The 12,607-nt window shown below is 36.6% G+C and overlaps 1 protein-coding gene across 1 annotated transcript in view; it reads left to right on the forward strand.

Annotated features, from left to right (window-relative positions):
- Cfap47 (cilia and flagella associated protein 47) overlaps window positions 1-12,607 on the forward strand; it is a 206,544-nt gene that overhangs the window by 23,707 nt on the left and 170,230 nt on the right. Inside the window, exons 14-16 of the mRNA XM_090325738.1 lie at window positions 2,074-2,290; window positions 2,521-2,762; window positions 12,027-12,157. Coding sequence (XP_090181864.1) covers window positions 2,074-2,290; window positions 2,521-2,762; window positions 12,027-12,157 — 590 coding nt within the window. The remainder of the gene's footprint in view (window positions 1-2,073; window positions 2,291-2,520; window positions 2,763-12,026; window positions 12,158-12,607) is intronic.

Below are 12,607 nucleotides of genomic sequence, written 5' to 3' on the forward strand. Positions count from 1 at the left end.
TTCATCATTTTAATGTGCAGAAGTCAATGAATTTTTGCAAATTTAGCTATGAAAATTCCATCACAATTCAATTTTAGAATATATACGCACAACTGTCCCATTAGGCAGTCACTCCATATTTTTACCTTCCACCTTGAGCAATCAATAAATCCTTTCTATCTATATGAATTTTTCTGCTCTGAACATTTCATATAAATTGAATAATATGTGATAAAACATTGTATTAACACTTAGCATATTGAGTTCTGGAACTTATATATCTGTTAATATTAATTTTTCATATGTAAATAACATACTACTACATTCATATACTCTATTTTATTTATTTTCCCCACTGATTCTTGGATATTGTGCTATTTCAAACTGTGTCTCTTATAAAGAGGCTCTCTATATATTGACCTACATTTCTTTGATGGAACATGAGATTTTATTTTTTATTAGATTCCTAAGATTATAATTTCTGATTTGTATGGAAAATTTATATCTAACTTTAAAAAAAACCCAACCTTTTAAAAGGCTTCCCAAAGTGACTCCATCACCTGAAATGACCAGAAACAAATGACAAAAATACATCAGCATTTCCATAACATAGAATATGATACAGGGAAGAAAATGGTACCAGGGACACAGGAATGGAAGGAGAAGGGTGAACAATTGCAATCATAGTATTCAATATATACTATGTGAAAATGGACCATTGTGGGAAGGGACAGGAAGGCAAATAAGGGATAATATTGTCCAAGAAAGATTGTACTCATTACCTTACTTCTAGAATATAATTACTTTGTAAAGATCCTAAATAATAGCAATAAAATGATTTTAACAAAGAGAGGGAGGGCCCTGCGAGGGTGTCCTAGTGGTATAGTGCTTGTGTAGCATGCAAGAAGCCTTGGGTTCAATTCCTCCATACCACATACACAGAAAAATCTAGAAGTGATGCTGTGGCTCAAGTTGCCCAGTGCTAGCCTTGGGCTACAGTGCTCAAGGACAGTGCCCTGACCCTGAGTTCAAGCCCAGGGACTGGCAAAAAAAATAGGGAGAGTCTGGGAGAGAGGGAGGGAACAGAAAGGAAATGTACTCATTACCTGACTCATGTAATTGTAATCCCTCTATACAACATCTGTGTAACAACAGTAAGGTAAATTAATTTAAAAAGGGGTACCAAAGAGAGTAAAATAATCTAGGTGAGCTGTATCCAGAATTACTAGTGTGAGAGTTTCCAGTCCACAGCACAGAAAGAAAGAACTCAAAAAAGACTGAAGGGTTTAAGGTAGTGAAATGACAAACCTAAGAGACCAGGATTACCGAAGAAGCTAGATCTTATGGATGAGAGTACTTGGGTAGGAAAAAATTTCACAATAAAAGTTTAATGTTCTGTTGATGGCTCTTCTCAATTCTTCAGAAAATGTTTAACGAGATAATGAATGTGAGGGAATCACTCATAATGAGAAAAAATGAAAAATCACAAAGGAAAAAAAGCCAGGGATAATTACTGTGCCTGCCTAGTTGCATGAAAAAAAAAAGCATTTATGGCTTACAGGTCATTGTAACAGATACTTGGGAAGTTTTTCTTTTAGTAGTAGAGAATAATTATTGCTATTTATAACACTGTTGTAGAGCTGTATAACTTACGTAAAAATCTGTTTAAAGTAACTTCTTCCCAGAATAGAAAATTCATTGGAACACAAAATATGTGTCTACTACATTATGACATAATAATTGCCATATAAAAGGACAGAATTAGGACAGTGATTTATGGTAAAAATGACTATTTCCTATAGATGCTGGATTCTTGAGTAAAATAGAGAGTAGAGTTTGTTGGAGTATTGGGAATTAGTGTGTTGAGATGAGTTACATTGTGCCTATTTTGTCATATAATTAAAATATGTTCATGTTGAAATTCAGTCAAAAATCTAAATATCAATTTATAATCATGTAAATAAAGTATAACTTGTAATTTATAGTAAATATACTAAATATTTGATAATTTTCTATAATTTGATTAATTTTAATAAAGATATAAATGGACACATTGCAGCATTAAAATTAAGAACTCATTTTTCATTATTCTAGGACCCTCGATTCTGAACTTCGGTAATGTTTGTGTGAACTCTACAAATATTCGTCAAGTGCATTTTATTAATATGCTCTCTATGCATGTTTTGGTGCAGTTAGATGTTAATATGGAAGAACTTCAGAAAACAAAACAGTTATCATTTGTGATTCCACCTACAGCTAGTACATATGTTTCAATGATATTTGAATCTCAGAAAATTGGAAAATTTTGGAAGTATGCTTCATATTTGAATTTCTTTGTGCTTAAACCATTTGTAGGATGTATTTATTTACCTAAATAATTGTAGTATATTGCATTTCATTTCAAAGCATGAATACTACATTACATACTGGATATTGATTATGTAGTTTACTCTATTACATATGCAGTTTTCGTATGTAAGTGAATTCTATAATTAAAATAGCTGTGATCATTTAAACATGGATGCTTTTGGTGTGTTACAGGTCTTTCACATTTACAGTGAATAACATCCCTGGTGGACACATTCTAGTGATGGCAGTTATTATGCCAATACGACTTGAACTGTCTTCCAGAGAGATATTATTAAGACCACAAGCGTTCTTAGTGAAAACGTGTTTTCAAGGAACAGTTAAATTGTATAATCACCAGAATCTTCCTGCTCGATTTGGATGGCACCCAATAAATACAGAAAGAGGGGTGGCCTTTTCTATTCGTCCAGCTAGTGGTAATGGCTTATTTCATTTGATTTAGACATTTATTAATTCATTCATCTGTATATTTAGACGTGCATCCACAAAATGTGCACTGTGTAGTCTGGTTAGGAGCGTAGAAGTAATTAGATAGTATAATCGAGGTGATTGTTACTTAAGTAAATATGATTTAAAAATATGGGTTATTAGGAGTTTCTTTTTAAGAATTGACGTCTACTTTGTTTTTTCTTATAGGCATTGTATATTTTCCTGCTTGATATCTTTACATTTTGTTGACTTTACCCCTTAGTAAAACCTTGAGCACTCAAATGTTTGTGATACAGTGACTTTTACACTAACCCACTCAGGCACTGTATTCCTGAAAAGTTCTAGTTCATCATCATATCAGTACTTAGAAGTCATATGATGAATTTTTTCCATTTTCTTGGTTCAAATTTCACCTCATCTGTTCTGTTTTTCTTATTATATATCTTATGACATTTACAATGATTTGCTTATATCTGTCTCCTCTTGAAGTCATTCCTAAATTCATATATAATATTAATTCCCTTTCTTAACATCACCCTTATTTTGCAGAAATGTTCTTATCTAGAGCAGAAATGTTCTTATCCAGAAAGATCTTTTTTGAGAGATTTTATTAACACTGATATTTGTACCATATTTCAAGTGTCATGTTTAACAAAAATGTATTCAAGAAGGGAATCTTTATATACAATCATGGGCACATAGATTTTAGAACATAATTAAAATTAAGCTGAGGATTTGTATGTCATAGATACATATCAATCTACAAAATGTAACATTATGCCTATAGAGTATATATCCCATCATTGATTCGTATGTCTATGTAGTTATGTTTATATATCCAAGACAATGTCCATAACCTTGGATACCCCAATATTTAGTCATCGCTCTTGTACCGTTTGGATCTAATATCCACAATCAAGGAGATCTTGCACATTTTGTTGCTCTGGTCTTGACTTATCTCACTCAGCGTGATTTGTTCTAGTTTAATCCACTTCCCAGCAAATGCCATTATTTTATCTTGTCTGCTGGCTATGTAAAATTCCACTGTATATATGTACCACATTTTTTCTATCCATTCATCTGTAGTGGAGCATGTGGCTTCCTTCGATCACTTGGCTACTGTGAATAGTGCAGAGATGAACATGGCTGTTCAGGTGTCCTTATCATACCCTGGGTTATGATGCCCAACAAGTGGTATTGCAGGATTGTAGGGAAGGTCTATTTTCAGTTTTTTAAGAAACCTCCAAATTACCTTCCAGATTGGCTGTACTAGTTTACAGTCTCACCAGCAGTGCAGTAGAGTTCCTCTTTCTCCACAACCCCATAAGCATTTATTGTTTTCTAAGTTCAGAATACTGGCCATTCTAATTGGGGTAAGGTGGTATCTTAGGGTTGTTTTTATTTGCATTTCTTTTACGACCATGGATGATGAACATTTTCTCATATGTTTCTTTGCCATTTTAACCTCTTCCTTTGGAAGGTTTCTCTTTAGTTCCCTTGTCCATTTAGTGATTGGTTTGTTGGGTTGGGGGGGATTGGTTTCTTTAGTTCCCTGTAGATATTGGATATTAAGCATTTGTCTGATATATTATTGGTAATTATCTTCTTCCAGTTGGTTGGCTGTCTTTCTACTTTAATAGCTATATCTTTTTCTGTGCAGAAACTTTTTATTTTTAGGTAGTCCCAGTTGTTGATTCTCTCTGCAGTCTGTTGTGACCCTGGGACTCTGCTCAGGAAGTTTTTGCTTGTGCCTATGAGTTCCAGTGTCTCTCCTACTCTGTCATGTAGAAGTTTCAGGGTTTCAGGTCTGATATTGAGATCTTTCATCCATTTTGAGTTAATGCTTGTGCATGGCAACAGGCTGGGATCAATTTTTAGTTTTCTGCATGTGGCTGCACCAATAATTGAATAGGCTGTGTTTGTTCCACTCTATATCTCTGTCCCCTTTGTCAAATATAAGTTAACTATAGGTATGTGGTTTTATTTCTGAATCTTTCATTCTCTTCCATTGATCCTCCATTCTATTTTTGTGCCAGTATCATGCTGTTTTTGTTATTATGTCTCTATACTAGAGTTTGAAGTCTGATATCCTAATACCATCTGCATTGTTCTTTTTCCTAGATTTGCTTTGGCTATTACAGGTCTTTTGTTGTTCCATATGAGCCACTGGTTCGCACCTTCTATTTCTATTTCAGTAAAGAATGTCTTTGGAATTTTGATGGATATTGCACTGAAATTGCATATTAATTTTTATAGTATGGCCATTTTCCATTTTCACTATGTTGGTTCTCCCTGTCCATGAGCATGGGATGTCTTTCCATTTCCTGGTATCCTCTTTAATTTCTTTGTTTAGGCTTTTATAGTTTTCATTATATAATTCCTTTACGTCTTTGGTTAATTCCTAAATATTTATTCTTTCTGGGACTATTGCAAATGGGATCATTTTCTTAATTTCTCCTTTTATTTGTGTATTGTTGGAGTACAGAAAAACTACTGACTTTTGAAGGTTCATTTTGTATCGTGCCCTTTTCTGAAGTTGCTTATCAGTTCTAGGCGTTTGGGAGTTGGTCATTCAGGTATAGGATAATATCTGCGAATAGGGATAGGTTAATTTATTCTTTCCCTATGTGGATCCCTTTGATGTCTTTCTCTTGCCTTATTGCTCTTGCTAGGGGTTCCAGCACTATATGAAGAGAAATGGAGAAAGTAGGCACCCCTGTCTTGTTCCTGATTTTAAGGTAACTGGTTCTAGTCTTTCTCCATTTAGTATGATACTGGCTGTACTTTTGTTATATATGGCTTTAATTATTTTAAGGAATGTTCCTGATTTTAAGGTAATTGGTTCTAGTCTATCTCCATTTAGTATGATACTGGCTGTACTTTTGTTATATATGGCTTTAATTATTTTAAGGAATGTATCTCCTATTCCTATTTTTTCTAGTGCTTCCAACATGAATGAATGTTATATTTTGTCAAATGCCTTCTCAGCGTCTAGAGAAACTGTATGATTCATAACCTTAGCTCTATTGATATGATATATTTACATTAATTGATTTGTGAATATTAAACCCACCTTGCATCAATGAGCTGAGGCCTACTTGATTGTAGTGTATAATTAAAAAAAATGTTTCTGGATTCTGTTGGCTAGTATTTTGTTGAGGAGCTTTGCGTCTATGTTCATTTTAGAGATGTTTGTAGTTCTCTTATTTTGTTGGGTTTTTCCCTGGTTTGGGAATGTGACATTAGTTAGCTTCATAAAATGAATTTGGTATGGCTCCTTCTGCTTCTATTTCTTGGAAGAGTTTCAAGAATACAGGTATTAATTCATCTTTAAAAATATTGTAGAATTCCTTAGTGAAACCATCTGGACCTGGGCTCTTTTTGGTTGGCATGTCTCTGATTGCTTCCACTATTGTATGAAATTGGTTTGCTCAGTTGACTTATCTCTTCTTACTTCAATGTGGGTAACCTAAGTTTATTTAAAATATCATCCATATCTACTAAATTTTCCTGTTTCTTTGAATATAGGCCCTGGAAGTACTTATTTATAATGGAATGTCAGTTGTGATTTTTTCCTGTAGGATGTCTAATCTTGTTTTATTTGAGTCTCCCCTCCCCTTTTGTTTTTGTTTTTGTTTATTTTATTAATCTTGACAGGGGTCTGTCTCTTTTGTTGACTCTTGCAAAGAACCAACTTTTTGATACATATAGTAGATCTTATTTCCATCTGATAGTTCTGATATTATTTTTGTTATTTCTGTCCTAGTTGTTTTAGAGTTAACATTTTCTTGCTCCTATGGGTGCTCCAATTGCTTCTTTAGGTTGTTTACATGAGTTTCCTCTGTCTTATTTTTTTTTATTCTGGGCTCCTAGTATGATAAATTTGCACCTTAAGACTGCTTTTGCTGCATCCCTTAAGTTCCTTTGTGATGCATCTTGATTGCCATTACATTCAAGAAAGTCTTGATTTTCTTCTTTGTTCTATATCCCAGGAGTTATTCAGAAGTGTATTATTCAGCTTCAAGTGTTTGAATATTGTTTAACCCTTACTTTGTTATTTAGAACTAGTCTGATCCTACTGTGATCAGATAGAATGCAGGGGATTATATCATTCCTCTTGTATTTGCTTAAGTTCTTCATGTGAACCTATTTTGTGTATGTGACCTATTTTGTAGGATGTTCCATGGGCTGCAGAGAAAAAATGTATAGTGTTTTGCTGTTGGGTAGAAGAAGACTCTGTATGTCTGTTAAGTCCAGCTGGCCTATGGTGTTGTTTAACTCAGACGTGTCTTTGCTTATCTTTTTTTTTTGGTGAGACTGGCATATTGAAGTCTCCCACTATGACTGTGTTTGAGTCTATCTTATCTTGTAACCTTGGGGATATAAATGTTTATAACTGTGATATTCTGGTTATGATTTGACTCCTTTACTAATATGTAGTGGCTATCTTTATCTTTATGTACTGATTTTACTGAGAAGTTAATTTCGTCAGAGATTAAGATTGCTGCTCCTGCTTTTTTGCATGGTGCATTGGAGTGGAAAATTCTTTTCTATCCCTTCACTTGGAGTTTTTTCTGTCTTTAGCAGTGAAGTGGGTATCTTGGAGACAGCAAATTGATGGGTCTTGTTTCTTCAGCCAATCTGCTGTTGTCTTTCCTGGATTGTTCAGCCTGTTCACATTTAGGGAAAATATGGAAAAGTGGTTAGCATCCATTGTCATTATTTATTTTTCCTTCTGGGTTTCTCTTTTACTCTCTCCTTTTCCCTTTGTATTTACTAATTTATAGGTCATAGCTTCTTGATGAGAGTTCTTCCTGTTCTGCTCTTTGTTCTTGATTATTTAATATTTTTATAATGCTGGTTTAGGGTGCATAAATTCATATACCTTCTCTATGGAATGAAATATTCTTGTTTCTCCCTCAAATGTAAATGCTAGTTTCACTAGATATGTCACTCTGGGTTGGCAGTTGTTGGTCTTCAGGGCATGAATGATATTTTTTCATGATTTCTTGCATTTAGGGTCTTTGTGGAAAAGTCTGCAGTGATTGTAATTTTTTTTCCCATTCTAGTATCGTTCTTTCTTCATTTTTTTGCAGTACTAAGGATCAACTCCTTACTCTTCAGGTCTGCTTTTACTATGATGTGTCTGGGAGATTTCCATGTGGGGTCTTCTCTATTTGGCATTCTAATAGCTTGAGTAATGTGAGTGAGATTTTCCTTTTGAGGTTAGGGAAGTTTTCTGCTATAATTTTGATGAATAAGTGTTGCATTCCCTTTGTTTCAAATCTTCCCCTTCATCAATTCCTATTATATGAAAATTAGATTTTTTGGCTGTGTCAGCCAATTCTTGGAATTCTCTTTGGTGAATTCTGATTTCTCCAGACTGATGACTCTCTGTTCTAGCTCTTGTGTTTTATCTTCCGTTCCTGATGTCCTATACTCCATCTTAGTCAATCTGTTGCCTAGAGCTTCCATTTTAGTTTGTATTGTGAACATTGAGTCCATCATGTCTGCTCTGAGGGTATTCATCTTTCCATCTAAGGGAGTATAAACATTATCTATTTTTGTCTTCACTTCTCTTTAAAATCAAGGAACTCCCTTGATAATTTCCTGTCTTTATTTCTGGAATTGTTTTTGGAGTTTTGCTTTAATCTCTTTAGTCATGTCCTTGAATGGAGATATTTCTTGTGTCTCTTCAGGTGTCATTTCTTTGGATGGTGTTTTCTTTCTTATCCCTTCACTCTTGTTTCTTTTTGGGATTTGTGTGGGACTTGGATTATTTATAAATTTCATGATTTGTCTCTGTGATTTCCACATTGGGTGCTCAGGGCTTGCTAACTACTCTTCTAGGTTTGCTCTGTGGTCAATAGGTGGTGGTCTTTACTTGGTTTGGGTCTGGTGGTTCTCTCTGGGTATCTGTGTATATGTTTGGTTCTCAGCCCAATTAATTCCAGTGCTGACTTCAGTTAGGCAGGTCCAAGTATGGAATTGTGCTTTTGGTGTTTCTGGGGTCAGGAGGAGTGTAGAACTGACTTCCCACAGTGGCTCACGGTTATCTGTGTATTTGGGATTTGGCTGGATAGAGCTTCTGTTGGAGCTTGTCTACCAGGTTCTCAGGCAGCAGGGGCCAGCTGATGATGTGCAGCTTTGGTTCTATTGCAGCAGGGAACACAGCTGATTCCCCATGTGGTTGGGTAGCGTTGGCACACCCACCTTTTCCAAATGGTGAGTGGCACGTGCTTTTTGAGTGCATGCTTGGACCTCAGCTGGGTAGCACAGCTGTGTTTGTCTTGTACTCCAGGTGACCAGCAAAAGGGCCCAGATGTAGGTGCTCTCTTGTTTCTTTTGCCCTTAGGTGGACGTGATCTCAGTTCCCAATAGGTGGTGTGTTCGCAATTCCCAGTAGGAGTGAGCGGCTATTGCTGACAAGTCCACTAGTTTCCTGTGGAGACACACAGTTTCTAGCTGTGCCCAAGCTAGCACAACTGATACTGGGTCTGAGCATGCAGCTTTTGTTGATGTGCCCACAAGTTCTCAAAGGCTGCTTCCAGCTGCTCACCTAGGTCTCAGCTAGCCCAACTGGTGCTAGTTTGCTGGCCTTGTTCTCACGGGCAGGGCCCAACTGAGGACCTGTGCTCTGGGTGTTTCCGCAGTAGGGCGGATCTGTGCCTTTCTGGTTCTCTGCCCTTGCTGGTCTGCCCTCCAGTTCCCTGCTCTGTGTCAGGGTTGCTATTCCTGCTCTTTTTGTTTTTCTATACTAGGGTGTTTTCCACCAGAAGTACTGCACCATTTGGGCTGTGTGCCTTTCTGTGATTCTGTGGGGAGGCCCACCTGGTGCTCGCTTGCCAGGGTTCCCAGAAGGAGGGTGCCCCCCTAGGTTTTGGCTCACTCAGATGCCCGCATGGGCACACACCCCCACCAGCTATTGGCAGGCAGGGTCTTAGTGCCCCTCAGTCTCCAGTTTCAGTGGCCTGGGGGAGGAAGCTGTTGGGCAGGTGGGAGCAGGAACACCTCCATACCCTTTGTCGGGGTGCTGGGTCTTAGCACCTGCCCGCCTGTCAGTCTCCTCCAGTCAATGGCCTGGGAGAGGGGCTGTTGGGGGAAGGGACAGGATTCTGAATTCCTTGCCCCCCTGCACTTGCCAGTCTTTCTTGGGGCTGAGTGGAGGGGTCTGTGTTAAGATCTATAGCTGGCCACCAGCTCTGCTTTCCTGGTGGGTTTGAGAGCACCCGCTGGACTTCTTACTCATCAGGGTTTGATGTGACCTGCTCCGCAGGCATTGGAGGGTTGTTCCCCTCTGGTCTCCCCTGCTGTCTGTGCTGTCTGTGCTGTCTGTGCCCGGTCTGTGTGGGATTCCTGCATCTGGATTCCTCCGCTTGGTGGCGTTCTGGGATTCCTGGCACTGGTGCTGGCCACTGACACTTTTGTGCCCAGTCTGTGTGGGTTCCAGTGTCTGGATTCCACGTCTTGATGGTGTACCTGGAGTTCGGGGCTTCCCGGGCCCAGAGGGCGCTGTGGCTTTACTGGCTTGGAGCCAGCAGCGAGGGGTGGGGGAGGGGTCCTTGCGTTTCGAATTCATTGAGAACGTGGCATATAAGCTTTATCTGGATTTCTTTTCCAGATTGTGTACTTCTCCGTTGCTTCTTGAATTTGTTCTTGTGGGTTTCTTAAGGTAGTTGGCTCGTGGGATTCCCTGTTTCTCTTTGTGGGAGAAAGAAAAGCTGGGTCCCTATTTTTTCGGCACTATCTTCTTTTCCCCCTAGAAAGATCTTTCTTTTTTTTTCCCCAGTCTTTCTTGCCAAAGAGGTATGGACAAAGATTTGTTTAGTTCTACTTTTTAAGTAAATTCCCTTTTGCAAGTATATACTAATTTAATCCTCACATTGATTCTCTGAATTGCAAATAATTGTTTTCATCATTTTATCGATGATCAGGGACTATGTTGCAGAGAGTTTAAATAATCTATTGAAGGTCTCAGGAATCAACTGACAGATCTGAAATTTGAACCAGAGAGACTAACCATAGAATTCGTGCTTTTAAACTACTAGAATATATCATGCCTGTCTACACTTAGGAAGACCATGTAGTAAGGAATGATAGTATAGGAAGCTAGAAGGCACATTGAGTTTTGAAGCTATTGTCAGTATATACCCATTCATGGGCTTCTGAATACATACGATAAGTAAGTTCCCATCTAATAAATTCCATATAACAGGAATTTCACCCTTGTTTACTGTCAAGTGTAATCCTCATGGTTCCCAGTAGACTGTAGATATTTCTATGACCAAATTTTTGCCAAATCTTTATCAGTGACTGTGCCTATCACAGTGTTAGCACTGAAGAATGTAAAAAATACCAGACAGTGGGTGGTCTTTATATGTGTTTTTAGCTCCTCATATGAACGACCATGCATCATGATAGTCAACTTGATTCTAGGCAAAAAAATATGTTATCCACTCTATCCTATTCAGTGTCAGGTGCCCCTAAATTTTAGAGGCTTCTCTCTTCCTGCAAAAACTTCTAATTCATTTTATTCTATCAAGTATTTTTCCTTATTCCAAAGACAATGATGACAGAGTAGGTAAAAGCTTCTCATACCAAATAGGAGTTTTAACACATAAATTATAAAGATATCTGAATTATAGAATATTTTAATCTATTATCTATTATGTAGATAGGAATTTATATCTCCAGGGATGTGTACATTTACAAAAATTTCTCTAGTAATGATGATTGTTTCTCTGAAATCTAAATGGCTGTGAAATATTTAAAAGTGGAAGATATATAGAGGGGACAATTATTTGCTTAGCAGCCTCAAATAATTTTCTGTTATCTATCTATCTATCTATCTATCTATCTCTACACACACACACACACACACACACACACACACACACACACACACACACACATATATATATATATATATATATATATTATAGCTCTAGCTGATCCTAGAATATCTCCCTCACTGATAAATATTCTATTGGTTTTCAAACACTGATATATTTTGGTCATGCATTTTTCTTTACTTCAACAGTTTCAGAAATAAATTGTGAATTTCAGCTTTCAATTAAATCAAGTATGTTAATTTACAATTTCTCAGTCTGTATGTCCACACAATTGGAATTTAATATCAGTAATTTGTTAATGCAGTTACATTTTTAGGAATGCTTTGATTTGTAGTATTTGCAAAGTCCATCTAACAAGAATGTTGTTATGGTCTTATTTTCTCTATATATTCTCTGTAGGCATTGTTGATCCATACTGCTCATTGGAATGTGAGGTATCATGGCAGCCAACTTTCAATTCTCCTGAGACAGGGGAATTTATTCTGCAAGTCACTGATGGAAACACATTAACATTAAAATGTGTTGCACAGGTAATTAAAATTGGATGTGATTTTTACTTTGAGAACTGTAAGTTGTTTAGATGTATACATACAGAGTTGCATATATATGTATGTGTACACATATATATGTACTATTTATTCAAATTTTTGAGGAATTTGGAACAAGCTGAATGCTATTTTACTAAATTCCATCTCTATGTCCATGACATGAAGAGGCTCTTACATATTTCTTTGTGAACACATGGGTTTTTCGTATACTTGAAGCTGGTTACTCTCTCTCTCTCTCTCTCTCTCTCTCTCTCTCTCTCTCTATATATATATATATATATATATATATATATATATATACATACATACATGTATGCATATACAGACTTAGACATATACATATATATGTGTGTATATATTATTTCTAAATTTGGTTATCATTATATAATACCCATATAGTATGATATACAAACTAAAACCATGTATTATTGC

The sequence above is a fragment of the Megascapheus bottae genome, chromosome X (genome assembly GCF_031878675.1).
Source record: "Megascapheus bottae isolate mThoBot1 chromosome X, mThoBot2.hap1, whole genome shotgun sequence".
Lineage (NCBI taxonomy): Eukaryota > Metazoa > Chordata > Mammalia > Rodentia > Geomyidae > Megascapheus > Megascapheus bottae.